This window comes from Microcebus murinus, chromosome 27 (assembly GCF_040939455.1).
Source record: "Microcebus murinus isolate Inina chromosome 27, M.murinus_Inina_mat1.0, whole genome shotgun sequence".
In the NCBI taxonomy this organism is placed as follows: Eukaryota; Metazoa; Chordata; class Mammalia; order Primates; family Cheirogaleidae; genus Microcebus; species Microcebus murinus.
This window is the reverse complement of record NC_134130.1, coordinates 2,310,707-2,338,422: the sequence shown is the minus strand read 5'-3', so window position 1 is coordinate 2,338,422 and position 27,716 is coordinate 2,310,707. Positions and strand designations below refer to the sequence as shown.

Here is a 27,716-nt window from a genome sequence, read left to right as displayed (position 1 = left end):
CCACACAGCGCCCCTTGTCCGAGACTGTGTAAATACACTTTATTTTCCATCTTTCCCGCCTGGGCGACATGTGGAGTGTGAACAGGCAGTGTGCAAAATGGTGGGGGCAGTATGGGAGCCCATGGGAGAGCCCCACGGGTGCCCGCCCTGGCCCCCAGGCTGTGTAACACTGAAGAGTGGGCGACCAGAAAGGGGGACTGAGCAGGAGTCCCCACCCCAGGAAGCGCCAGGGAGATTGCTTGTGACGCTACTTTACTCGAGGCTCCACGAGCACCGAGCACCGAGAGGGCCGGCCTGGGGGTCAGGAGGCCCAGGGTGGGGGGAGAGGAGGGGTCTGGGGGGCGGCGTTGGACTTTGGCACCATTCTGAGCTCTGACTCAGCAGGGACCACGGGGCCACCAGAAGGGGGGGCAGCAGACTCCACTGGGAAGCTCCTGCCCTGGGGTCTGGCCCTGGCCTGAGGTGGGGGGTGGCTGGGGACACACGGAGAGAGGGGAGTGGATGGAGGCCAAGGACCCCCGTGGAGTGGTGCCCTTCCGTCACTGGCCAAGATGGGCGATGCGAGTGTCTCCCGCAGGAGGGTGTGGCGCGCCAGGGTCTCTCCACCTCCTCGCGGCTGCTCTGGCCTCAGAGAAGCAGGAGATCTGCCAGGGCCTGGGCTGCTTCCTGCTGGCCACTCACACCCCAGGTGGCCCTGCACACAGTAGGGGACTTTGGTTTCTGCTGCAGGGGCCACGATGCCTGCCCCAGCGGCCAGACTCCCCTGGAGGCGGCCAGGGGCTGGTCAAGGGTCTCTGTGTCCCAAGGAGCATCGTGGGGTGCTTAATGTCCAGCCCAGAGCTGGCTCTCCATCCTCAGGCCTCCCCTACCTCCTAGGCCCTTCCCAGCTGGGCCACCCTTGTCCCAAAAGGAGCCTGCTGGGAGGGGGAACTTCCTGCTCATTCAGTCCTGGGGCTGCTGCTGAGTCGTCCGTCCCCTGCCCTCTGCCCTCGCTGTTAAGAGGGCAGCCCCTCCAGGAACCCCCAAGGTGGGTCAACACTGCAGGGAGAAGCCCCAGGCCGGGCCCCACCCTCTGCGCTGCCTGGCCCAGCCTCGCCCTAGGGGTGACTGAGCCACACACAGATGGCGCAGCCGCGGACTTCTCGGGCGCCCCCCGGCTGCGGCCTTCTGCCTCTGGGCGCGCGGGGCACGGCCTCAGTTGTCCAGGCCCTGGCTGTAAGGCGCGGCTAGCTCGTCGGCGTCGCTGTCTGAGCTACCCTCGCTGTCCTTGGCCGGCCGCTCGAGACGGCGGAAGAAGCGCGCATCCCGCGGGGACAGAGGGTACAGCGCGTCCTGCAGCGCGGCGCCCACGCCTACACCAAGCAGCTCCTCGTCCGACGACGGCAGCGAGTCCTCGTCCAGGTGCCGCGCCAGGCTCAGCCCGTCGAAAGCCAGCGGGTCCTCGAAGGGCGGCGGGCCCTTCAGCAGCCGCACCTGGGGCGGGGACCGGCGCTGGAGGCGTGGCCCGACCTTCCGGCCCCGCGTCCCCAGCGGCAGCCTCCGCCACGACGCCCGGCCGGTCCCCGTATCCCCCGAGGGCTCACCTCGGCCTTCAGCTCCTCGATCTGGTCCTTGAGCTCACGGATGTACTGCGACGAGTCCGAGTGGTTCAGCTGGCCCTGGATGCGGCCCTCCTCCCTCTGCAAGGTGGGCCAGGTCACGCGGGCTCAGAGCAGGGCCTGCACCCGCCCCGCCCGGGACCCCGCCACTCACCTGGATCTCCAGCTCGGCGATGCGCTGCCGCATCTCGGCCACCGCGGCCATGCTGTCCGCCTCCCGCAGGCGCACAGCCATCACCTCCTCCTTGCTCTGCAGGTGCAGGGGGAGAGGGCGGGTTAAGGGGCGGGGCCACGGCGGGCGGGGCGGGGCCACGGCGGGCGGGGCGGGGCCACGGCGGGCGGGGCGGGGCCACTGAGGGGCGGCACCTTGCACTCGGCCTCGGCCTGCTTGCGGCGGCTTTCGCTGAGCTGCGTCTGCAGCCCCTTATTCTGCGCCGACAGGTACTGCAGCTTCTCCTGCAGCGTCGCGCGCTCCGCCTCCACTCGGTTCAGCAAGTTGCGGTGGATGTGGTCCTGGACGAGGCATAGCAGACGGCAGAGGTCATGGCCTAGCCCAGGGGCTGGCCACTGACACCAAGCCCCCTCCCCCGACGGGCTGATACTCCAGCCCACCTGCGTCTCGAGTTCCACCACGCGTTGCCGCAGCTCGCGGCCCTCGGCCAGGGCCTGGGCCTCGCGTAGACGTACGCTCATCAGCTCGTCCTGCAGCTCGCCCAGGACCAGCTTCCGTGGGGACTCCTTCCAGCGGCCGCCGCGGGACAGATGGGCCTGGGGGAGAGGCGGAGCGGCCGACGTCAGCCTCTGCAGAAGAGCCCAGAGGGGTGGCCCGAAGAGGTGCCCACTGGCCCTCACCTGCCAGGTGTCCGAGAGCTCCTGCAGCTGCAGCTTCAGCTCTCGCGCCGAGGCCACCGCCTCGCCCTCCCGCAACTTGAGCGCCTTCAGCTCCTCTTGCAGCCGCGCTACATTATTCTCGTCGGGCAGCGAGCTGTTCCTCTGCAGGGAGAGAGGTGGTCAGGCCTGGGGGAGCTCCTTCCTGCAGAACCGACACCCGCCCCCCCCCCACTTCTGCGCTCTGCCTTGGACAGCTGAGCTGGAGGAGGTCAGCACCCCAGCCCAGGTCCCCAGGGTGCAGACCCCACCTGTGGAACCCAGCGGAGATCTTCGGCTGTAAAATGGGTGCAATAACAGCACCGACTCTCACAGGCTGTCCTAGAGTAACCCCATAAATCGTGGGTCCTCCATAAGTGTTACTGCTAAGAACGCCAGGCAGGCCTGGGAAGTGAGGGCCAGGGCCCCGCCTCATGACACCGCCTCCCAGACACCCCCAGGGGGTCTGAGATCTACCCCCTTTGGGGCCCATGAGCAGATCTTCCCCAGGCCAGGCCAGACAGCCCTTCTCCTTGGGGACAGGCTGAATGCCAGCCTAGGCCCTGTCCTGGCACCCCAGGGCTCAGTGATGGGGGATTTGTGCTCCAGCCTCTGGGACCAAAATCCAGCTTGCTGGACGAGGTCCCCAGTGACCGTTGTTTGGATCTAGGGGTGGGACAGATCTGGCAGGATGTACTGGAGGCACCTTGCTCTCTGATGTGGAGGGAGGAGGACAGGAAGCCCAGCTCTTGGATGGGGGCAGGCGTCTGAGAGGATGATGGCCTGTCCCTCATTTTGGGGGACTCCCCAAAATAGTGCAGCCTGCAGGGGGACATGGCTCCTGAGTGGTGTGAGTGGATCCTGGGCACTTCCCTTGCTCTGGCAGCTTCGTGGGGGAGTTGAGTTAACGCAGAGTCAGAAAGCAGTTGAGGAGGGACCCAGGAGGCCTGGTACTGTCTCCAGGGCTGCAGGCAGGAGAGGGTGGCCCCTCGTCTGGCCCTGAGTGGTGTCTCCATGGGAGTGTGTTGGTGGTGGCACTGATGGGCCTTGGGCCTTCCTGTCCCCCTCTGCCTCCCTCCTTCCTGGAACTCAGGGCCTGGGGACACACACAGGTGGTTCAGGGTACCCAGGAAGCTCATGGAAGCCACCACACTGCTGGTGCTTGCCTCATATGTGAGGGGGGTGCTGAGTATGTATGTGGGTGACCAGGCATGAGCATGTCTTCCTGTGCCTGTACATCTGAGTGTGTGTGTGTGTGTGCATGTACCTCCATAGCTTGGGAGAGTCTGGGGGTGAGGGGTCCAACTTCCCAACCCCCTAGACCTGGGTGTGAGACCATGGGGGAGGGGCAGGGACTGACAGGACAGGGGTGGGGGATTCTGATCCAGGGTCACCTCTGAAAGCTTCCGCAGGACCTCCTCCCTTCCCCAGGGCCCCCCAACACCTGGCCTCCTGCCCACCCAGTCGCACCTTCTCCATGTCTAGAACCTTATCCTGCATCTCCCGCAGGGCCCCCAGCGTCTCTGTCTCCCGCAGCCTTGACTGCTCCAGCTCTGTCTCCAGGTGGGCCACGAAGTCCTCAGTGAGACGCGGGTTGTCCTGGGGGAGGCAGAGGCTGCTGGGGAACGTGCAGCCTCCATGCCATGTGGCTGTAGGCCCAGGCCTGACCCCCGGCAGGGCCTGGCAGTGGGGTGTGGGTCCTTGATTTGGAGAAACCACAGGGTGCTCGTCTACTGAGGAGAAGCCCCCAGCCCAGGCCTGGAGACCTTGGCTTTTAGTTGACTCTCTGCTCCTGGGGAGGGGGAGGTGGAGCTGCACTGTTTCTCACTTGCCCCCATGAGCCACATCGGTGTGATGCCAGCGTGGCTGTTAGGGAAACTGAGGCTGGGCTCGTCCCGCTCATGGCACGCCAGTCAGAGAGACGCTACCACTGGCCCTGAGCTCTGGCCTTGGTAGGATGCAGAGACGGCTGAGGCCCAGGGCCAAGTCTTCAGGCCCAAATGGAGGCTGCTGCGGGCAGGAAGAGGTGGCCTGGAGGGGGAGACGAGCCTGGCAGGGACTCTGCATGGGGCCTGAGCCCATCTGAGCCAAGGTAGGGCTGCAGTTGTCCAGGGAAGTGGGCAGGAGGCCCTCGCTGGGGAAGGGGGTGGTGGCGGTGCCGGCAGGGCCTACAGGACGTCTCTCTGCTCCTCCAGGCCATGTATAAGGGCACACTAGGCTTTGACGCTGCAGCTGCCTGCTGGATACAGCTGTGGTGAAGTCCTAAAAGCCGCCTCCCAGGGAAGGGGACTCTTTGCACCCGGCTCGGACTCATGGGCACACCCAACACTGGATCCAAAGTTCAGGCCCCACCACTCATGCAGGGTGCCTCCTCAACCCCCCTTGTCAGCTGAGAGCCCCCCAAACAGCCCCCAACTGCTCTGCCACTCTCTTCTGAGGACAATGTCCTGGCCACTAGGGAAGGGAGCTCCCTCCCTTCATGGCTGGCACCCAGGGAAGCCCAAGAATCCTTCAGACTTTTGGGAGATACAAGGCCTCCCCAAAGAGTGACAGTCCCATCTGCTTTGGCCCTGCAGGGACAGCTTTGTCCTCAGGGGCCTCTTTGCTGAAGCTGGACACCCCACGGGGTGGCGGGAACTGGGAATCACAGAATGCCCTCTGAGTGTGGGGCCACTCGCTGCTGGGGGAACGTCTGCATTTGTCTCTGGGTCCCCCCACCCTGGAAAGCAACAGGAAGGCCAGGCGCTGAGGCAGGGCCAATCTGAGCCCGGACGGTCATGGGCGTGGCCTAGGGGACGTGGCAACAGGGCGTGACTCCGCCCCCGCCCGGTACCTGCTGCTCCTGCAGCTGCCGGATGGTGCTCTGCGCCTTCTGCAGGTCCTCCGCTGCCGAGCTGCACTGCTGCCGCACCACCGCCAGCTCCCGCTTGATAACGTAGTTCTCCTCCGCCTCCTGCGCCCGTGTCACCTGCCCCTGAGCACAGCGAGGATGGGGGACCGTGACCCTCGGCTCCCATCCCAGGCCCTGCCTCCCGCCACAGGGGGAGGCCCAAAGAGGGCGGAGGTGGGGGTGTAGTGAGAGGGAGGAGGCCTCCCGCACTCAGAGCCTGGGATGGGGCGCCCCACTGAGCCTGGGGACTGGGGTAGGGGACAGACAGGAACAGGACACCCAGAGGAACCTGGGAGGAACGGACCCACAGGGCTCTGCCCCAGGAGAGGAGAAACAAGGCCTTCTCCAGGGCCAAGGGCACAGTAGAGGCCTCCTCTGCCCGTTCATGCAGGGCTCTGCTGGTGAGGACGGAGGTCTGGGGACAGCGGAGGTCCCAGTGCTCAGGGAGTGGCTCCCCGGAGCCAGCCGTGGAGTACACCTCCTGCAGGAGCGCCTTCTCCAGTCCTGGCCTCTGGGGCCTCCAACTGCCTGCGGCTAAGACACCCCCTCTCCTCACCTCATCCCCCCAAATGTGGGCCCCCCATTCCAGGCTCGGAGCCACCAGGTGGCAGGTGGAAGCTTCCAGATAAAGCCATTCGAGATGAGGCGGCAGCAGAAAGCAGGTGAGCGAGAGTAGGTGGCAGGCTTTGCAGGTAGGAGCAGAGAGCAGCAGCGTGAGGGACCAGAGGGGCGTGTGTGCGTGTGCACGCGCGTGTGCGTGTGTGTGCTCAGCGCGTGCCCACGCCAGGGTCTGAAGCAGATACACCCTTAGGATCCCCGGCCCTCCTGGGTCCCTGCCCCTGTCCCCTGAGGGAGGAAGCTTTCTGTACATGCGCGTATACATTCACCCCCAGACACACCCACACATACACCGCGTTTGTCCCAACGCACATGCCCCCCCAGAAAGCCTGTGTCCCCCAGAAGCGGTCCCCAGCTGTCCCCATGCATGGCGCCAGGCCTGCCCCTAGAATGGCAGGGAAGAGGCGGTTACTGGCTGTCGTGTGCAGGGACCAGGGGAGGGGCCAGGAAGGAACCCGGAGAGGCGACGAAGAGCTACAGTACCTGGATCAACCTATCAGCCAGAGCAGCGCTCTCCTACCAGGCGAAGGGGGTTCCCAGCGACAGGGGGAGGAGGCAGAGCGGAAGTTGCGGGGACAGGAGAGGGGGAGAGACAGACAAGAACCACTTGTCACTAACGCAGTGGACTATCTCTAGAAGCGGGGGAGAGAGGAGTGAAGACCAGAGAAAACCAGCAGGAGAGGACCCGGAGGAAGACCAAAGCCAGAGCCAGCTCCGTCCTGGAGAGGGGTTCGCGTGTGAGAGGGAGGGTCGGGTCTCTCCCGTGAGGGAGGGACCTCCGTCACCCACGGCTGCGGGTGACGCGGCAGGGCTGGGAAACCCACTGTCCCACCCCATTTTAATTTCAATTTTATGGCAGAACAAAGCTTTGGGGTAAAGCGAAAAAAATCCTGTTGATGACGAACACCCTGTGGTCAATTCAAGGTCAATGAGCATAAAAGAGGAGCTGGAAATGGGGGCGCCCGGACCTGGGCTCAGTAAGCCCCCAGTTTCACCCCCATCTTCAACATATTGGGGTTCAGGGTCAAGGCTGTGGCTCCCTAGTATGGCGCACGCTGCTCCCCCACCCGTCCTCCTTTCCTTCCTTTTGAGGGTGAGACTTCCAAATTACAGGGTGGGGTGCTTTGTGGCCCAATTAAAGGGCGCCTCCATCGAAGCAGCCGTTCTGCCTTGCTGCCACCCACGGCCCCACCTAAGCTGCCCTAGAGGGCACGGAGCAAAAATGGACAGCCGAGGTCGCAGTTCACCGGGTTATAACTCAGCCCTAACCCCAGAGTTTATCACAATGAGAGTCAGGGCCCCTTTTCTCACCCATTATAGGGCAGCCAAATCGGGTTCAGGGTGGGGCTGGGCCTGGGACAGGGGACACGGGCTGCTTGGTCCTCAGGAGAGGGAGATGCCAGGAGGAGTCAGGGCTCCAGGTCGGTGGCCACGCCCTTGCGTCGGACACGCCCCCTATTTGACCACGCCCCACGCTGACCACGCCCCTCACCTTCTCCAGCGTCTCAATCCGCTGTTTCAGGAGCCGGTTCTCCGTCCGAAGCCTCTATTGGGGGGGAGGGGGAGGAAAAAGAGCATGTCAGAGCCTGCCCCCAACTCTTGTGCACACGTACCCCCCTTCACCTTAGGGGCCAGGCCACCTCCAGGCAGGGCAGGACGGAGCCAGCGTCTTGCGTTCTGGATCAGCGGTTTCAGAAAACAGGGCCAATTCCTGTTCAGAATGGCTCATTAAAAAAAAAAAAAAAGATTAAACTAAACTTGGTTCAGTAAAAACAATGCTCTGGTGGCTCTGTGTGTGTGTGGGGGGGCACCCACTCCCTCCTTGGAAGACTGTCTCCATCCTGTGCTGGGCTCAAAGGCCTGTGCGTGTTGGGGAAGGGGCCATCAGACCGCCTCACCCCGGTGCCAGAGCTCCAAGCCCCCGGGCTCAGTCCTGGAGGATGCTCCTCTCAGAGTCTGGGTCCAGCGTGTGACAAACACGCTTCCTTTGCGTCGACAGTTACAGTTCCGTGACCACCGAGAGCAAGCTGTCTCCTACGGTTGTCACTTCCCCTGGCTGGTGCTATGCTGGTGGCTTGTGGTTAGATATCTGAGGTTTTAGGTTCCCCCATGAACCTCTAGGAAGCAGGTGAGGTTTACACAGGGGTCGTACCTAGTCTCTACCTGCCTTTGCCTTACGAAGGAGGTACAGAAATAGCTTGGATCTGCAGGTGCGTGAGGGTCCTGCCTCGCTGTGGGTCACACAGAACGTTTCCTGGGTTTCCAGGATGGAAACACCCAGAACACTCCCAGGAAGCAACTTCGGTCAAAAGAATCAGACTTGATTGTCATTGACTCATGTCATGGGTGGAGAAACTGAGTCAGAAAGGGGCAAGGGACTTGCTTGAGCATCTCAGCTTAGCTGTGTCAGAGCTGTTTCAGGTACAGGTCTCTGTCCCCTACGGTGATCTAGACTCCTGACCCCTGAATTACCCTGCCATCTCTCTGGTGTCAACATGTCACTGTCCCAAGCGGAGCCATCCTTGCAGGAGTTGGACATGCCTGACCAACAACTGCCCGTTTTGTCTGTATTTTATGATGCTGTGACATCCTGGGGTGTCAGTGCTAGCTATTTCCAGAGATAGTAAACAACCTGCCTTCGAGTGTGCCTTTCAGATACAAACCTACCGACCCAGAGCCCAAAGCCCCAACCACCCGTTTTATCTAACTCTCACACCCCACGACATCTCCCTCGCCCGAGACCATACCAGGGCCAGGTATGGGAACACCGCTGGGCACCCCTACAGCCTAGAGGCGGCTGAACGTATCAAAGCAGGCGGTCCTAAGTCGGCTCAAACTTGCCTACCCTGCCTCCCTCGTTCCTTCCTGCGGAAACCACGTGTCGCCCTCACTCCTGCCTCCCAGCCGCCCCTGGTGTCCCACGTGCACCCTGCCTGGCATGGCCTACTCCTACTGCTGTTAAGTAATGAACGCTTCTTTCAAAGGCAGTGGTACCCACGTCTGTCACCTTGCCTTGCCTGATTAAAACAAATCCCCGGTACACTCTAAAACAGGCTAAAGATGAAAGAGCAAAGAGAAGGGTGCGTTGGGAAGGCATCTGCTTGGCTCCTTTAAGGTCTCTGTGGCTCCCCAGTTCCTCTCAGGGGGCATCTCCAGGCTGGGCTTATGGCCTGAGGGTGGGTGGTGTCCTTGCTTACTGCCGGGCCGTCAAGGTCACCAGGTGGGAACAGGCCCTTGTCTGTATGTGACAGAGACAGACACGTTTGGACTGGTACATCCATCCTGCTGCCATTCCTGAGAAAGGGGGATGCCCAAAAACTCAGGCCACAAAACTACAAAGAGTGATGCCTACTTTTCCCCTTAGTATGGGTGGCAGGTGACCTGGATTCTAATCTAGGCTCTCTCCCTGCCTTTCTAGACAAGGTGGGCTTGATGACAGTGATGATGATGATGATAGTAATACCAATAATTGGAACAGCAGAGCCAATGTCACCCCCATTTTGCAAAAGGGGACACTGAGGCTTAGAGAGGTGAGTTCACCTGCCGGGGCCACACAGCTGGTCTGGGGTGGAGCCGGGATTTGAGTCCCAGTCTGTCGGACTCCAGTCTCAGCCACTGTGTGGCTCTGCTCCTGAAGAGGACAGAGCCAGGCTGTGTCTGTCCCCCTCACTGGCCTGGGGGGCCCTCCGTCTTGGCTGTCACGCTGGCACACAACAGGTGTTCAATACATGCTTGTTGAGTGAATAACTAAAATCACATGTGCAGGGATGAAAGCACTAGGAAGCGGAGAGAGACTTTGCATATTTGGGGAACCCTGAGCAGGGTTGGCCTAGCAGGGCCGGCAGGCCAGGCACCTGGGGAACCGGGGGCTCCCCACCCATGGCCTTGTTGAAATTCCTCCAGCGCCCAGGCGCACTGCTCCCCCAGCTCTTTGCCCTCCCCTGATTCCAGGGCCTGGGAATGCCAGGGAGGGTCACCTCCCCAGGGCAGCCAGTCCAGAGCACTTTATCGAGTCCACACTCTACTTTAGCGGTTTATTGAGTGGTTCCCTGAAATGCCGGGGGCCCCAGGAGGGCCGCGACCTTGACTGTGTTGTCTGCCGCTGTGTTGCCAGTGGCGGATCAGGCCCTCGGGGGCAGGTGCTCACACGCTGGTCTGGCAGGGGAAGGAAGGGCCAGCCAGGTGAACAGAGGGACGGCCCCTCAGAGCCTGGGGTCATCCGCCTGGGTGCCAGGCAGGGCTGCCCACTAGCGGCTGACCCCCAGAGTTGGGAGGGCAGCCCCCAAGGACAGCACATCCCTGTCCTCGCCCCCCCAGGCCCCTGGGCTCACTTTGATCTCGATCTGCTCCTCCATTTCCTTGCTCTTCATGGCTGCGTACTCCTTCTCCAGCCTGCAGAGGGGCAGGGTCACTGTCGTGCCCTTGGGGACTCCCCACTTCCTGCCATACCCCAGCCACCCAGCACTGACCTCTTCATCTTCTTGGGGTTGTACTTGACCTGGTAGGCCTTGAGGACCAGCTTGTCTGGGCAGCTGTCAAACTGGTGGGGGATGACCCTCTGGAAGTACTGTGGGGACATAGCCGGTCACCGACACGCAAGCCCTGGCCACGGGGGACCACCCGAGCCCCTGCTGCGTGCTCCTGTCCTCAAGGAGGGCAGGAACTGGTCTGCCTGGGCGTCACTATGTCCCCAGCACAGGACCGGCCTGTTGTGGAGCAAGGGAAAGCCTGAGTGTGTGGAGTCGGAATGTGGAGCTGCCTCAGTTTCCAGGATAGAAGCAGGCGGGGGGGGGGGCGCCTCCTGGGGGTGAAGGCCAGGAGTGGGGGTCTCCCGAGCCTCTGCAAAGGGTTAAGGTAAGCTGAGGGTGGACACGGCTCCTGCTCCCCAGCCCAGCTGGCCCCCTCTGGCAGCTGCGGACAATGGCCATCCGTGTTTGCAGACACAACCGTGGCCTTTGTGCATTCTTCCCCGCAGCACCAGCTGGAGGATGCTGGGAGGGGGCTGGGGCTGGCCCGGTGGGGACACGGCGGTGAGAAACAGGCTGGCCTCCGCTCCAGCAGGCAGGGCCGCCGGGGCAGGCCGGGGCGGGCAGGGCGTGAGGCTGCCCCAGATCCCTCGTTCCTCGAGGTGTCCTTGCCAGGCCAGGGGCTGGGTCCAAAACCACATCCGAAGCCTTGTGGTTTGGCCAGTGTTACAATGGTTACGATTTGCCATCAGGCTTTGGGGGACCCAGAGTGGGGGTAGGAGGGAGGGGGTGGGACCTCCCTGGGTTGGGGCCCAGCCTGGGCTTCCTCTTGCCCTGCCCCCACCTGTGTCTGGCAGAGCCTGGGGGCGCCTCCGAGTCCACCCAGGGGCTCCAGGGAGAGGATCTGGGATGCTCAGGAGTGCCACCTTCCTCCCTGGAAGCCAGACTCTCCCTGTCACTTGGGAGGGTGTCCCATGCCATGCCTGGGTGCCCGAATAGGGGGGCAGGCCCATCCCTCCCTGGCCCTCCCCCGGCCCACCTGGGACATGCCCTCCATGTCCAGCTGCATCAGCTCCGTCTGGTTCACCTGCAGCAGGGCGAGGCCCACCCGGAACACAATCTCCAGGCCCTGCAAAGGTGGCGGCAGCCACGGGCAGTGAGTCTCCGCGCCAGGGGGCTCTCTGATTCCTCCCCAGGTCCCAGCCCTTCTTCCGCCTGGTTGGGATTTATTTCCGGGGTGGGGTGCGTGACTCGCTCCCTCCACAGTGGACCGGGTTGCAGTGGGGTGTCGAGGTGGGGGCCCCGCCGTGTCCTCACCTCGTACATGAAGATGTCGAAGACCCGGGTGGCGACGGGCAGGGGAAAGGTGGTCAGGAAGAGCGTGAGGAACCAGGACGAGGCGTACATGGATGTGTGGAAGCTTTGGGAGCGGAAGTGGGTGTTGAGGTCCGGGAGCTGCTCCTGCAGGGGGCAGGAGGCCGGGCGGGCACGGTGAGGGGGGCACCCTCCCACCCGGGTGCTGGGCCTCGGTGCGCCTGCCTCCAGGGAGCTTTCCCCGACCTGCCCCAGCCAGCCCGAGGCTCCCTTCCTTGGTGCTCCCTGAGCACCGTGTCTGGGGGAGGCCGAAGCACCCCAGAGATTCAAGTAGCCCCGGGTGGGGACCCAGGCAGGGGTGGCAGCTCATGGGGTCCCCCTGTGAGGGAGCTCCTGAGGCTCGGGAGGGTTGCGTCACTCCTCACGGCTGCCCAGAGAAGCAGAGGTGGAGCACGGGCGACTGGGGACCCGGCGTCTGGTGACAGCCCACCACTGCTCACCCTGTGTTACGGGACGTGCCGGCCGCTTGCCCACCTACGGCCCCAGCACGAAGCTTTGGCCACAGCAGGGTTTGATTGGCCTGAACTCCAGACAGCTGCAAAGTGGCAGGTGGCTGGGGAAACTGAGGCTGCAGAAGGCATTAGGACCCCGGGCTTTCTCTGGGTGCCAAGAACTCTCTGTGCCCTGGATTTACACAGCGTCATTCATTTGTTCGTCTGCTTGGCTACAGGAGGTCCCGGCTACCCAGCTTCAGATGGGATGGAGACTTCCCTGCCACCGGCCTCCCTGTTTGTGGCACTGGCAGGCCCTTTGAGCTATAAAAACGCCACCCACACCTCAGGCCTGGGGAGGGGAAATCTCCCATCCAGACGCATCCAGATCACATAGCCAGCCCTACCTGCTACCGGCTCCGGAGCAGGCTGGCATCCGTGTGTGTGTGTGTGTGTGTGTGTGTGTGTGTGTGTGTGTCTCCTAGCCAGGAGCAGGCCCTGGGGGGCTGCTATTTATAAACAGACGGCTGCGGCTCTCTGGTAATCAGCAGCTACAGGCAGACACCACTTTTCCTCTTTCCGCCACAGCTGGGAGCAGACAGCGAGGGGGCTGTGGGTGTGTCAGACTAGGGCCAGCCCTACCTCTCTGCCTCAGTGGCCCGGGGAGCCCCTGCTGTACGCAGGTGGCCCTGTCCAGCTCCTCCAAGCATCCTTCAGGGCAGTGCCGGGCAGCTCCATGGGGACAGGGACTCCTTTTGGAGCTGGAACCTCCAGGCATGATTTCTCAGGCCTGGAATTTTCAGTCCAAGAGACTCCCGGGGACAGCCTGGGGTGTCAGCCCTGGGCGGGCCGCCTGGCCCCGCTCACCTGCAGCATGTACTCGAACTGGTAGATGCACAGCCCCAGCTCGGCCATGCTGGGCTTGAAGAGCTCCCGAAGGCGGTACTCCTGCATCAGCCGCACGAACACGCAGAAGGCCTCCTCCTCGGGCATCTGGGGGCACAGGCAGGTGGCGGGGACTCAGGGTGGGGTGGGGGTTGTACTTGCTGCTCTTGTCAGGGTCCTGGTGTTGCACGGGGCCCGTTTCTATACCCAGCTACTTGGACCCTTGCAACAAACCCCTGGGCCAGTGCTGGAAAACTTGAGGCTGAAGTTGTCTGCAGAGGGACACCCGGCAGAAAACAGTGGAGCTGGACTTGAACCTAGGGCTGGCCGCCTCCAGCACCTGCTGTCTTCTCCACCTGGTTAGGATGGCCTCATGTCCCCTCCCAGCTCTGTCCTTCTCCCTGTCCTAAGCCCTCTGGTTTCTCTGGAGGAAACTCCCAAGCCCTATAAACACCACACTGGTTGACTGAGTCCCCAGCCTGAGTCCCCAACTCTTGGAAGTGGCAGAGAAGGATGGCCTGCCCCTCCGGCCCGTCTCTATCCTGAACGGTATAGTGGATAGGACACAGCCAACCCACCTGTCAGGGCTTGGCCTGGGGATTGTCGGAGGTCACAATGGATGGAGAGGGAAGCTCTAGGACAGGGGTCCTCAAACTTTTTAAACAGGGGGCCAGTTTGCTGTCCCTCAGACCATTGGAGAGTGCGCTCTGTGGGCCCGAAATGAGTCGGCTGCTAAACAGGACAGGCAGCAGCGGCAAAAACACCCGGAGGGCCAGATAAATGTGCTAGGCGGCCCTCATGTGGCCCACAAGCCATAGTTTGAGGATGCCTGCTCTAGGAGGACAATGGATAGGGGACCTCTGGTGTGAGCCTGGCCCCAGGCCACCCACCTGCATGAGGAGAAGGCCCACGATGAAGGCGCTGCCTTGGCAGTAGCCCACCTCCCGGTCCACCAGCGAGTACGCCTGGAAGGAATGACGGGGCGTGAGGGCAGGGTCCCAGTGCCTAGCACGGCAGGCTGATGGGGTATCTGCTCCTCCCTGTGGGGCTCCTGGGCCATACCTTCATGACGTTGAAGAGGACCTCCTGGCCCAGGCTGTCCTGGCCCTTGAAGAACTCGTGCTCAGGGTAGGTGCGGGCGATGTCCCTGCGGATCAGCTTCTCGCACGGCGAGGACATCTTGAGCAGCTCTGAATACTGGTTCTTGACAGGCATGTCGGTGGCACTGCACAGGAGCTGCCACACGATGGCCCGGAAGTGGTGCGGGATGCCCTTGCGGATCAGCTCCTGGCCAGGGGGAGGGGCAGGGAGTGGGCGGCTGGGGCTGGACTCCATCCCAGGCCAGTCCCCCAGGTGTGGCTGGCACGCACCTGGCTGGCAGCACAGAGCTCATTGGAGCCACTGCTCTGCAGACAGAGGTTCCACCGCCCCCGATTCCCCATGGATACCACAGGGGAGAGAGCAAATGGGCACCTGAGGCTCCGGGGGCCTACCCAGCCCCACCCCTCACTCCCTCCTGTCCCCATTGCTCAGGCTGGGCTGCCCACTGGCCAAGTGACCACGCTGTGCCGGTGCTGTCTGCCCTGCCCCATGAGCCCAGCCGCCCCCGCCACCTTGAGCAGCTTTTCCTTCCTGCGCCGCCACTCCTCCCACTCGTTGGCGATCCGGCCCCACAGGATCCACGTGTCCTCCTCCAGGTGGCTCAGGTTGGAGGAGGCTGAGGAGCTGGACACCAGCGAGGAGCCGCTGTTCCGCCGAGAGCCATTCATGGAGCGCATGGACTTGGAGTCGGCCTCCAGGAGCCTGGGCAGAGGAGGGGCCGACCAAGGGGTGCCAATGACTCCCTGGGGACAGGGGCCCTCCAGGGAGCCCAGCCCTTCCTCCCAGGGAGGTGTCTCAGAGGACACCAGGGATTGGGTCCCTGTCATTCTTGCTGAGTGACCTTGGCCAGCGACCTAAGCTCCCTGGGCCACGCTCTCACCCATGGCTCCTGGGAGCCTCCAATCTTGTGTCGGATCCCGCACCCTGCACCAGCCCCAGCACCCCGCGCATTCGCTTCATTGCATTCTTGGACCAACCCTGCGGGCCAGGTTTCGTGACACCTATGCTTTCAAGGTGAGGTGTGAGTCCCGGCCGGGGGCACCCAGCTAGCCGGGGGCAGTGTTAGCTGTGTGTTTCTGACACTTTGACATCCGGGGCCTTAGCTGGCCCTGGAGAACGGCCCCTCCCAGGGCTGGCCAGTTCCTAGAGAGGGTCAGGGACCGCCCGGGCGCCTTTCCCATGCAAACCAACCAATCCCTAGCCCGCAGCTCAGCCACCTCCCTTCTTGGGCTTTCACACATGGTGCACCCTCTCCTCTTGAGAACTGGGAGTAACAAACTGTCTTTGCAATGGCAGATGCCTCCTGATCTCTAGGCCTCGCTATCCCATAATGATACTAAAAGCTACATTGTAAAAAGGGGCAGGGCTTTAGCCTCTCCCTCCAACCCTGGCCCCGTAAATGATGGCCAGACTCAAAGATTCACTTGGCCTCCCCAATCCTCGGTGTCGTCCTCTGAACGAGGTGAGGACCAAGCTGTTCAGCTAAGGCTGGGAGAATGAAAGGAGGTGTCCTTCGTCCAGCACTTGGTGGTGGCTGTCACCTTGTGTGGGGCCGGGCTGCACCCCTGGAAGCCCCACCGTGGCCCCCCTGACCCTGGGCCTGAACTCACCGGTTCTGCTCTTCGAGCTTGGCCAGCAGCTCTAGCTCATCGGGGCTGAGGTTCTCGGAGTCGGAGGTGGGGGAGCAGGTGGGGGCCGACAGGGCCTCCTGGGATGAGGAGTCAGGGCTCAGAGTGGGGCTCGCCATGGTGGGCAGGCTCATCAGCCGCGCCTGGGGCCTGTTCACAGCTCTGTCTGGGGACCGGAGAGGCACGTGGTCGGCGTTGGGTAGGTGCCCACTCGGTCCTGCCTGCCCACCCTTGGGCCATTTCCTCACCCTGAGCTTCCCGCCCCGGCTCTGCACCCTCCATGTGCCCCTTTGTCCCCAGGTTCCACAGCCAAGTTGACAGCCATGCCACTCTTCTCTTCTAGACCCTGATGACCAGGCTCCTTGCCTGTGCAGTCAGGCCAGACATCTGCATGGAGACAGAGTGACATGGCCAGGACCTCAGCCATCCTGCTGTCCCTGGGCATGAAGGCCAAGGCTCAACTTGACCCCCCTGAGTCTGCAGCAGGGCCTGGAGCAGAGGTCCCCATCACTCGAGGACTCAAGGACCCTGCTGGGACCTCAGGGTGCAGAAGCCCCTGTTTCGGTGGCCCCTCCAGACAGCTGGGTCCCCGTGCCTGCTGCGGCCTGCCCGGGAGCCCCACATCAGCATCTGACCTTCCCATCTCATCAACGAGAGTGGGCTGCTGGCACAGCCAGAAGCAATTATTCTCAACTGTTAATTGTCTGGCGCTGCCAGTGGCCGGAAGAGTGACTCCCCTTAGCTGGGAAGCCAGGGACGCATCAAAGTGCTGGGAATCTATGCCCTGGCGGACGCAGAGCCAGAGCTGTGGGCTCTGATTTGTACCCTGGTCTCAGCCTGCCATGTGCTAGGGGAATGCCAGGCACATCTCTGCTATCCTTTTGGGGCACGGTTTGGCCTGATCCTTCTGGGGGGCTTCAAGGACACTGGCCTCTTGCCTTCTGCCAGCCTGGTGGGGGGCAGATCAGCACTGTGTGGGAAACAAAGGCCCCAGGCTCAAATGGACCTGTGTCTGCAGCGTGGCTCCCCCTCCACGGGCTGTGTGATCTTGGGCCAGTCACTTGGCATCTCTGAGTCTCCAGAGACTGAGCTCATACAGGGCTAACCTCAGAGGGTGGCTACTGCACATGACGTAGTCAGAGCAGTGTCTGACATTTAGTGATTGCCCCATAAACGTCGGCCATCGCTATCCATCCTGGGGCCAGGGCTCCTGGGTTGTGCCATGGCCTATGTGGGGATGGCTGGAGTGGGTGGCATCACCCTGGTAGGGGGCTCTAGGGGTAGAAACAGCTATGCAGTGGAGGCAGAGTTTGGAGACAATGTTCCTTCATGCTTATTCCTGGTGACCCCAGGGACACGAGGGTCATGGCAGCAGGAAGAAAACCCTCTGCCTGCCTCACTGCTCTGCCTGCCCCACTCACACCTGCCCCCTCCCCTGTATGCTCTGAGCAGGGGTCCACCTGGTGCTGCTGGACACCACCTGCCTGGCTTGACAGCTCATCCCACAGGTCAGCTGAACATGACCCACGCCGCCCTGCCATGGGGGCGGGGGGTAACCGCCATTCTTTCTTCTCCTCATAGGGGCGCAGAACCCTCCTTTCCCAGGACTCTGTGGCTCCCCAGGGCTACTGGTCCGACCTCTGGCCCTTAAGTGCTTCCCTGGTGTGCTAGGTGCTGAGGGCTCTGGGTTTTGGTGGGTTGGGAACCCCAGTGGGCCAGGGACCTCCTGCCCCAAAGACCAAGCACCGTGCACCACATCAGCAGGAGTTAATCATTCCAGAGAGAGGAGCTGGGGGCCACACTGGGGCTCCTGCCGAGTCAAAGTCTGCAGCCAGCAGGGCAGAGACCTGGGCTGTGGACAAGAAGTGCTGATGGAAGGATCTCTCCAGGCAGGGGGGCAGGGGTTGCTGGAGGTGGCGTCAGAGCTGGGAGAGTGGGCAGAAGGTCTTGGAGGCCAAGACCTGAGCCTCAGGACCACGGCTGGATTCGAGGAGCAGTGAGGGCTCAGAGAAAGACCACACGTAGCCAGGGCAGTGGCCTGGGACCACTCTCTTGCTGAGCCGAGGGACCCGAGCCCCAGAGAATATTGTCCCCACGCTCACTCCCTCAAGGAGCCTGAGAGAATGGCCTCAGTTCTGAGTTTCCTACAAAAAAAGACTCCCCCAAACCCAGGGACCATCCACTAGCAGAGGTCCTCAGCTATTTATCACATGTTAATGTGCATTTCATACAGGAAGTAAAATGTATTAAATACGCGGGGCTGAAATTTGCAGTCCAAGAGGCAGGAACCTTCTGGTCCTACTAGAATATTCTCTTGACTCATCCCCGGGCTCCGTAAACACTGCCCAGCCCTGGAAACCATCGTCCTGGAGCACGCATTTGCACATGTACCCACGCACATGCATGCATTCACACACACTCACCAACGTACGTTGTACTCATTCACACGCCACGCACTCACATACGAACTGTCTCATACACACACACACGCATACCCATGCAATTCACACGCGTACACTCAGAGATACATCTATCTCTACATATTCACACTCACGTGCACACACGAAACAACATGCACGCTCAGACATACACGTACTCATTCACTCCTGCACTCACACCCATAAAACACACGTGCCCATTCACATTCACACCCGCCCATTCACACTCACACCCGTGTACAGGAGTGTACACGCCCGTAACACTCTCTCACACCCACCCACACTGAGGCGTCCATTCATTCACACCCACTCACCCCCACACACTCATTCACACACACGCATTTCCTGCACCAACCAGCCTTCGTCCCCGGGAAGCGAGTGGGTTTGGGGGGTGGAGGTTGGCTGCTGTCCTGGGTCCGAGGGTGGCTCTGCTTTCCCCTCCAGAGCACCGTGACTCTCGCTGGCTCAGTCCCTCACTCTGGCACTTACTGAGGGCCGCGCCCTGTTCTAGGCAGGGGACGTGGGGCAGAGTGATGCGGGTGAGGCCCATCTGCATGCTGCCATGATGGATGGGCATCAGGTTTTGGGTCTGGGGTCTCAGCCTGTCCATGTCCTCAACTCCAGCTCAGCCATCTGAAGGGGGGGTCCCAGCCCCGTCCCTGCTGGCACAGCTTCCGCCATTCCTCCTTCAGGGGACCCACAGCTTAGGAAGCTAAGCCAGGCCAGAGGGCTGAGAACAGGCTGTGCTGGGGAGCTGTTGGGGGAGGGGGATAGATGGGGACAGAAAGGAACAGAAAGGTCCAGATGCTGGCTGGCTTTGACCTTTTCAATCTCCCTCTCCGGGGTATTTGGACACCGAGATGTCCCCTCCCACCTGGCTGATGAGCCAGGAGCCCTGGTCCTACCCCACCACTCTGGCCAGGGCTTCCCGGTCTCCATGCTGCCCCTCCCCCTCCACAGGTGCTGCCCTTGGCCTTGGCCCTTCATGCCCATGGAGATCTCACTCTTAGCGCTTAAAAGACCAAATATATGTCACCAGCTTTCCTTTCTCCCAAGTACTGACTAAGTACCAGGTTGCCAACTGGCCTTTGAACAGTTCCATCAGCCCCCAGCCTGCCCACCCATCCTGTTTCCAGGTTCCCCAACCAGGGCAGGAATCGCCTCTGCCCTCCCAGAGTGGAGGGCAAACTCCCCATCGCAGATCACGATAAACGCCTGGAATAAGAGAGACGGAAAACAGGACGGAAAACAGCCAGGCAGTTTCTCGAACACTCAAGCACAAAGTTAGCATGTGACTCCTAGGGTCTGTCTACCAGAGGGAACAGAAAACACCCGTCCACACAGAAACTTGTACGTGAACTTCACAGCAGCATTCATCACGAGAGCCAAAAGGCAGAACCTAGACCCAAGTGTCTATCCACAGATAAATGGATCAACACAACACGGTCCATCCACACGATGGAATACTACTCAGCCAGGAACAGGAACGAGGCTCTGACACAGGCTACAACCTGGCTGCACCTTGAAGACATCATGCTTGGTGAGAGAAGCCAGACACAAGAGGCCATGAGGTGTGTGATGCCGTCCGCACGAAATGTGCAGAACAGGCAAATCCACAGAGACAGGAAGTGGATTCGAGGTCACCTGGTACTGGGGGGAGGGCGCAAGGGGGAGAAACTGCTAAATGGGTACAGGGTTTCTCTTTGGGCGGATGGAAGTGTTCTGAAATTAGATAGCAGTGATGGTTACACAACACTGGGAATGGACTAAACACCACTGAACTGTCCACTTTAAAGCGGGGGACTTTATGCCATGTGAATTAAACCTCAATTAAAAAGAAGAGAAAGGATGGGGTGGGCTGGCAGGGGGCGCAAGCAATGGCGTGATGGGGGATGACTCCAGGAGGGCTGGAGGGTCTGCAGGGGCCAGACTCCTCCCTCAGGGCCTGTGGGCTGAGGCAGGAACGTCACTGGGTTTGCATTTTTAAAATTAATTCATTAATTAAATAATTTTGGGATGGGGTCTCACTCTGTTGCCCAGACTGGAGTGCAGTGATGTCATCATAACTCACTGCAGCCTCAAATTCCTGGGTTCAGGCAGTCCTCCTGCCTCAGTCTCTCGAGTAGCTGGGACCATGGGTGTGTCACCACGTCCATTTAATTTTTGTATTTTTTTGTGGGGATGAGGTCTTGCTATGTTGCCCATGCTCGTGTCGAACTCCTAGCCTCAAGCAATCCTCCCACTTCAGCCTCCCAAAGTGCTAGGATTACAGGCATGAGCCACCGCACCCAGCCCTTGGGTTTGCGTTGGAGAGAGCATTTTGAGATGCTCTTCAAACTTTACGCCCTCCTGACAAAAGGAGGCCCTTTTTCCTACTGCAGGTGCATCTACCTGCGTCCAGGGTGCCCTGCCATCCTCCACCCACCCACTCTGGCAAGGCCTGGGTGCCTCCTCCTTCCCTCTCTTGTTCCAGAGTTCAGTCAAGCCGGCTCCCTGCTGGCTTCTGTGCCCTGGCCACAAAGCTGCTGCCTTAATGCCGCCTCCCACTTGCGGTCTGGGCCTAGCACTCACCCTCCTCACTGGGGCTTCTGTCCCTTCTGACGCTCTGTCCACGGGGCCACCTAAGCCATATAGAAGCTAAGCTCTAGCACTCTGGGAGGCTGAGGCGGGAGGATCGCTCAAGGTCAGGAGTTCGAAACCAGCCTGAGCAAGAGCAAGATCCCGCCTGTACTAAAAATAGAAAGAAATTAATTGGCCAACTAAAAATACATAGAAAAAATTAGCTGGGCATGGTGGCGCATGCCTGTAGTCCCAGTTACTCGGGAGGTTGAGGCAGAAGGATCGCTTGAGCCTAGGAGTTTGAGGTTACTGTGAGCTAGGCTGACGCCACGGCACCCACTCTAGCCCCAGCAACAGAGTGAGATTCTGTCTCAAACAAAAAAAAAAAGAAAGAAACTAAGCTCTAGCCATGTCACCTGCTGGCCCAAGACCCTTTCAGCAGCTTCCAAGGTTGAGATGGAGCACAGACATCTCTGGAGGATGCACATGCCCTCCCCTCCCAGCCCACCTGGCACCCAGGTTTCCTCCTGCCTGTGTCCCTGCACTTGCTGTCCCTTCCGACTAGAAGGGCATTCTCCAAGGCCTGGCATGGCCATTCTTTCTGTGAAATCTTCCCTGTCAACTGCCCGCCCTCCAGCATCCAGACTCACTTCTTCCCTCTTTCTCCCTGCAAACACCTACTCCCCGCACCCCAGCCGATGCCCATTCCATGGCAACGACTTCTGTACCTACCTGCCTGCCCGCCCTACGGGGTCATGAACGATTCAAGGGCAAAGGCCTGTCTTCTTCATTCTCTCCTCCAAGCCCCTAATGCGTGATCTGGCATTCAGTACATGCTCAACGAACGTCTCTTGAATAAATGAAGACAAAAGATCTTCACGCTGCCCAGCCAGGTGGCCACGTGGCTAACATGTGCCCTTGATAGGATACGATGGCAAGGGCCCTTTGTCCCTGGGGTCTTCCCCCCCCCCAAACCCATCACCCCAGTCTAATCATGAGAAAAACCCTGGACAAACCCAGACTAGAGGACATTCTACAAAATACCCGTCCTCTTCAAAACCATCAAGGGCATGAAAAGCGAGGAAATGTCTGAGAAGCTGTCATGGCCAAGAGGAGCCCAAGGAGACGTGGCACCTAAATGTCCTATGTCATATGGGATCCAGGGACAGAAAAAGGACCTTAGGGAAAAACTGAAGAAATCGAAATCAACTATGGGCTTTTAGTTAATAATGTTATCATACTGGTCCATTAATGGTAACAAATGTGCCATATTAGACATCAACGATAGGGGACACTGCAGACGGGGTATATGGGGACTGTATTAGCTTCGCAAATTTTTTTTTTTTTTTTTTATGAAACTGTTCTACAAAATAAAAATCTATTTGAAAAATTAAAAAATAGAGATTCTGTACCAGTGTAGACAGAAAAGTCAATGACAGCTATAACACGTGAGAAGTGCCGTATTGTGCAAAGGGTCCCCTGGCTAGGCCGGAGGGGAAGAGGGTTTTGAACTTGGATTTCTGATCCCAGAGCCTTGGCCCTAATTCTACCTGCTGTGCTGCTGCTCTTTCTGTATACTCTTACTTTAGAGATGACATTGATACGTAGATGACAACTGCAGAGGTAAGTCACAAACAGTCTTTCTTTCTTTTTTTTTTTTAAGAGATGGGGTGTCACTTTGTTACCCAAGTGGAGTGCAGTGATGTGATCATAGCTCACTGCAGCCTCCAACTCCTGGGCTCAAGCGATCCTCCTGCCTCAGCCTCCCGAGTAGCTGGGACTACAGGTGTGTGCCACCGCACCTGGCTGATAGACATTGTTTTTCAACAGGGAGGGTGAGCCAGTGTGTATAAGCCATCTTTCAGTGTGTGACATTTTCAGAGGCATCGATAAAGACCCTGGGGTTGCTTTCAACTTTGTCCCACCCCCACCCCTCATTTCTGATCTGCTATCTCTAATATTGTAATTATTGGGGACACAGAACTCATTTCTGAATCTGAAGCCTCAAAAGATGCCACATGACCCCAATTTGCCTGGCCTGACAGATGGTCACCAGCCATTGCTGTCCTGGCTGGCGGCAACCTCTGGGGAAGTGGCCCCCAGTAATTTGGGTCCTTTTCCCTGGCAAGGGGTGGGCAACAAATGGGCAAGTTGCCCCTCAGGGAACAAGGACAGCAGGTGGAATTCAGAGGTCTCCAGTCTAGCTGCTCCTCCACACTGCTCTGGAAGATTCCACATCCCTGGCCTTGGAGTGCAGATAGTTATCCCAGATCTCTTGGCTGCAGGTGAGAACTTCAGAGCCAGCAGCCTGGGTTCGAATCCCTTCTCTACCCGGTTTTATCTTTGTGATCTTGAGTATGATATTTTTGCCTCAGTTTCTGCATCTGAGAACAGGGCTCATGTCAGTATCCACCTCCCAGGTTTTGCCGGGAGGAATAAATGAGCTTGAACCTGTCATGTGCTTAGGACATGGCCTGTCCCATGATATTTGGTCCCTGCTGGATGGAAAGTTCCATGAGGGCAGGGGCTGGGGCTATCTAGCCACTACTGTGTCCCCAGGCCTCCAATATTTGTGGAATGAATAAATAAACTTTCCCTCTGTGGCAGGCCTGCCCCTTGTACAGTGGCTCTGTTTAAAGAGTAAACACAGTAAAACGAGAATCATCATTATTGGTGATAATAGCAGCTGCAGCAACACGTGCCTTCATGCTAAAACCTGAGGGGTGGCCCACTAAGACCTGTGGAATCCCTTCTGAGCCCCCCAAATAAGTGTACTCCTTGTCCTACCGAGGAGGCCGCTGGGGTGGAGGGAAGGGTTTAGGGGGGCCAGCCCTGCCTTTGCAGGCTCTCCAGGGCAGACGGACCCAAACTCTTTCTGCAGAAGAGTTTCAGGCCCTCTTTGAGAAGCAGGGGAGCAGGGAGGGCCATCAGCTCCTAAAACTGAGCATCTGCTACGTGTCTCATCAGACTGGGACTCAACTGTAAACAGACAGACTCGCACCCTGCCCTCGTGGGACTCCCAGGCTGGGAGGGGAGACAGATCTCAATGAAATGATCTCACACACACATCACGGCATGCTGAGAGATGAAACAAAAGGGGCAGGTGAGTCACGCCAACAGGACCTTGGAAATCTCCCTGGAAGACAGGCGTCTCCTCCCCAACCCTGGTGAGTTGAGTTAGGTCTCCTAACTAAGCTCCCTCCTTCACCGCCTGTGTTTGGCTTTTAGAGAATGTGTGCTGCAGTCTTCCCTGGGGATGGTGGGGTGTGCTACCTTTCCAAGGTCCCCCAGCTACAGATTCCCTTGGCTGGGGAGCGCCCCACACAGGCACTGTGTGTGGATAGCATTTGGTGCACAGAGGCCTGGAGGATGGAGCCCACCAAAGGAGGCACAGGGGCACGCCTCCCCGAACGCACCGCGCTGGCTCCTGCCTCCTGGGCCTCTGTCCAAGCGCTTCTGCTGCCTGGGACACCCCTCCCTGCCACGTCTGCCTGTGACCCGGTCCATACGTCATCCCTGCTGCCACCGCGCCTTCCCTACGCCCCAGGGATGCACCGGGTCTTTTTCTGGGCTCCTGCAGTACACTGTACATAATTCTGTCTCATGTTCCCTGCAGCAGGCAGCAGGATGCGATGGCAAGGACACGAGCTGGGATCCTGGTCCCTCCGCGTTGTTCGCAGGATTAAATGAGATAATATGTAAATGGTGTTTGGCACAGTGCCGAGCACATGGCATGGGCCATCTCGTGCCAGGCAGAGGGGCTTTAGATGCAGGGCAGGGACCATGTCTCACACTCCTTCGTGCCCCAGCACCTGACTCGATTCCCATAACTAGAGGCATCTATGTTCTGCAAGAGGAAACTGCAATACATGTTCTTCCCTGTCTCCTTGTACCTCTCAGAGCGCACGCACACACAGACACATGCTGGCCCCAGCCTAGGGTAAAACTGTGTTGATACAGCTCGCAAGCCCTTTCCGAAGCCTTCTGGTGTTTTCCTGCAGAGTTCATGGTCATTCCTGGGGAGCCTTCCTACCTCTCTGCATCTGCACAAAGTCTCACCCTGGGGAGGCTGCGTGGAGTTTGTTTCCCGTGTGCCACGTGACCTTCAGGAGTCTTTTCATCCACTCCTTCCTTCGGCAAGTGGACAGAACAAACCTCACCCTACTCAGCATCAGAGGTCTAAGTGGGGCACCAGTGTGGCCAGCCTGTAGCGTCCCCACCCCACCCCCACCCTGCTCCCCTCAGTCCTCCTGGGAGACCAAGATCCTACAACAGACCATTTCTCATCCTCATCCTCCCAGCCCCAATTCAAGCTGGCTTCTTGCAATACAGCTGAGCCCCAGACAGACAGCCATTATCCAGGGAGGTGTCCACTAGTTACAAGCAGGGACCAGAGCAGCCAGTGATTCATAGGCACCCACAGGACTGCCCTCCTAGGCCCCACCGTCCCCTTCCACAAGAGAACAGTCAGGGCCACACCCTAACCTCACTGGCTCCCACGTAGTACAAGGTACTGTTCTAAGGATTCATCTCCCCATTTTTCAGATGGGAACGTTGAGGCACTGAGCCACGCTGAGCTTTTTCCCATGGCTGTCAACAGTCCGCTAATAAGTATCCACAAGGGAGTCTGGGCTTTTGATCTAGGGCTCTCCAGGCAACCTTCTGCTGTGAGAAGGGCCCTAGGCACACAGTGCCCAGGCTGTGCCCTCCTCCTTACACCCTGCAGTCCCAGCCACAGCACTGTGCCAGTTCTGAGATCCCCTCTCTGTCTCGCCTCATCCCTTGTGCCAGGGCCAAGCCACCCATGATTCCTTCCAAACCACCAGCAGTTGACCACACAAACCCAGGGTAAGTCACAGATTGTACCCTAGGGGGCCAGAGCTGGGGGTGGCGGGGCGGGCGTTAAGAGCCAGCACAACCTGGGAAGATGCAGGGACATGAGTCCTCTAGCTCAATCACACCCGGCTGAGGAAAAAATAATGAAGCAGACGATTCACTCATGTTCCACCCGAGCCTCTTCAGCACATTTTTCCCTTCTGAAAACGTTCCTTAACAAAGAGCTGTCTGCTTCTGGCAGGCCCCGACCCAGCCCCACTGGGTCTCAAATGCCAGGATAGAAGGAAGACGTTTTGTTTTGGCCAAACACACTGGTCGTGGGTGAAAGAACTCATGCAGGCTGCCAGGGGTCAGCCCAGAGCAGCCCAGGAGCAGCCTGGCTCTGCCATCTGAGGCCAGCAGGCGCGACGGGGTCGGGATGCTGGTCCTACCAGTCTGGGCAGACTTCAGGATGGAAGCCAGGAGCAGTCTGAACCCCCTCCCTCCCTGCTGGGGGTGGTGGTGGCATAAATCAGGGGGGCGGGCAGTGGTTCCTTTCAGGACACTGGTGTAGGAGAGAGAGTGAGTGTCCTTCCTTTGGAAAAGGGCACAGAAGGGAGAGGTGGACAAAGGGAAAGTGGTCTGGGGCAGGTGCCCACAGGGGCAGGTGTTGGGAGATTCTGGGGCCCTGCCACTCTCCAGGGCCCCAGCGTGAGAGCTGTCTCAAGAGGCTGGTGTGGAGGGGCAGGCTGTCGGCCTAGGGCACGACAGTCATCTCATGGCCTCCTGAGTCTCTGCCTGAGCTGGGTGAGCTGTCAGGGGCTCTGGGAGGGCCTGGGAAGGTGGGATCCAGGGAGTGTAGAAGTGCTGAGCAGTCTTGGGGCTAAGGGCAGATCCCAGAGGCCTGGTCTGTGTTGGAGCTCCTAAGTTTCTCCGTGTGTGCCGGGGCACCCAAGTGACCCACTGTGTGTGTGTGTGTGTGTGTGTGTGTGTGTGTGTGTGTGTGTGTCTGGGGCTCCCAGAAAGATGGGTGCTTATGATGGGGAGTGGGGTGGTTTGGAATATCCATTGGGAGCTCCTGAGCATGGGTGGATTTTCCAGGAAGCAGGGATCCAGACCAGTCAGGTTTGAGGTCAGTGTGTGGGGCTATGGAAATGTGCGGGGTGGACCTCGAGGAGTGATTTTTAGGGGTGCCCTTGGGCATGGGGTGGCTGGGATGGGAGCTGGGCCAGAAGGCTGTGCAGTGGGGGGCTGTGTGTAGGGGTAAGAAATATGATTGACAGAGGCTAGGGAGGGGTCCCGTGGGGTCAGAGGCAGGGGTAGGGTCCTGAGGCTGGTCTCCTGGGCAGAGGAGGGGCAGGTCTGGGAGGAAGATAGGATGTGAAGTGACGGGGTGTGGGGACGGGTTGGCAAATGTGCAGATGGGAGGGGTCCTGAGGGATCAGGGCAGAGGGTGGGTGGGAGTTTTGGGCTTGGAGGGGCGCTTGTTGGGGGGCAGGTCTGCAGAGTGGGGGATGGGGAGCCCTGAAGGTGCTCCCGGGGAAGGGTCCTCAATGTCAGTGGAAAGGGTGGGCGGGGGTCCAGGGCCTGCCGGGTCCGCTCGGGGAGGGGACGGAGTGGGGGAGGGGCACCCTGCAGGGGCTCCCGGGAAGGGGTCCGGAGGGATTGGGGACAAGGGTGGGCGGGGGCCAGCGCCCGAGGGTCCGAGGCTGGGGGTCCAAGGCTCCCAGCGCGGATTCCGCGGCAAGAGACAGCCCGAGTCGCGGTCCTGCCCGGCCCCCGCGGGCCGCAACGCGGAGCAGCCGACCTGAGCAGGCTCCTGGGAGGCCCGGCCCGCGCCGCCCTACCTGCGCCGAGCGCGCCGCCATCGCCGTGCCGAGCCTCGCCGTCCCGGGCTGCGCCGCCGGGTCCCCGCCGCGCCGCTCACCCCGCAGCCCCGGCCCGGCCCCCTCAGCCGCCCCCCGGGACCGCGGCCGCCGCCGGCTCCGCCGCTGCCATTTCACCCGCTGACAGGAGCCACTGCCCCGCCCCCGAGGCCCGGTCGAC

The 27,716-nt window shown here is 60.1% G+C and overlaps 1 protein-coding gene across 8 annotated transcripts; it reads right to left on the bottom strand.

Annotated features, from left to right (window-relative positions):
- Positions 1-22: 22 nt before the first annotated feature.
- Positions 23-27,716, bottom strand: EVI5L (ecotropic viral integration site 5 like). Of its 8 annotated transcripts, XM_012790770.2 has the most exons (20): positions 27,518-27,715; positions 15,841-16,024; positions 14,743-14,932; positions 14,192-14,416; positions 14,020-14,094; positions 13,112-13,237; positions 11,757-11,900; positions 11,479-11,568; positions 10,443-10,540; positions 10,305-10,365; positions 7,466-7,519; positions 6,457-6,489; positions 5,299-5,439; positions 3,936-4,064; positions 2,451-2,591; positions 2,211-2,366; positions 1,965-2,111; positions 1,753-1,848; positions 1,584-1,679; positions 23-1,473 (listed from the first exon to the last, which is right to left on the bottom strand). In XM_012790770.2, the coding sequence occupies exons 2-20, from the start codon at positions 15,990-15,992 to the stop codon at positions 1,195-1,197; spliced, it is 2,433 nt and encodes an 810-aa protein (XP_012646224.1). In that variant the 5' UTR covers positions 15,993-16,024; positions 27,518-27,715; the 3' UTR covers positions 23-1,194. The 8 variants fall into 8 exon arrangements, with proteins under 8 accessions (XP_012646224.1, XP_075854494.1, XP_075854493.1 ...); XM_075998379.1 differs by having other exon boundaries at positions 2,211-2,591; XM_075998378.1 differs by having other exon boundaries at positions 1,965-2,366.

Coding starts and splice junctions, on each gene's coding strand:
- EVI5L (XM_075998374.1), bottom strand. CDS start 15,992: ATGAGCCTGCCCACCATGGCGAGCCCCACTCTGAGCCCTGACTCCTCA. Junction 1,680..1,752: donor TCGCCGAGCTGGAGATCCAG/GTGAGTGGCGGG, acceptor CCCACCTTGCAG/AGGGAGGAGGGCCGCATCCA. Junction 1,474..1,583: donor TCGAGGAGCTGAAGGCCGAG/GTGAGCCCTCGG, acceptor TCCCCGCCCCAG/GTGCGGCTGCTGAAGGGCCC.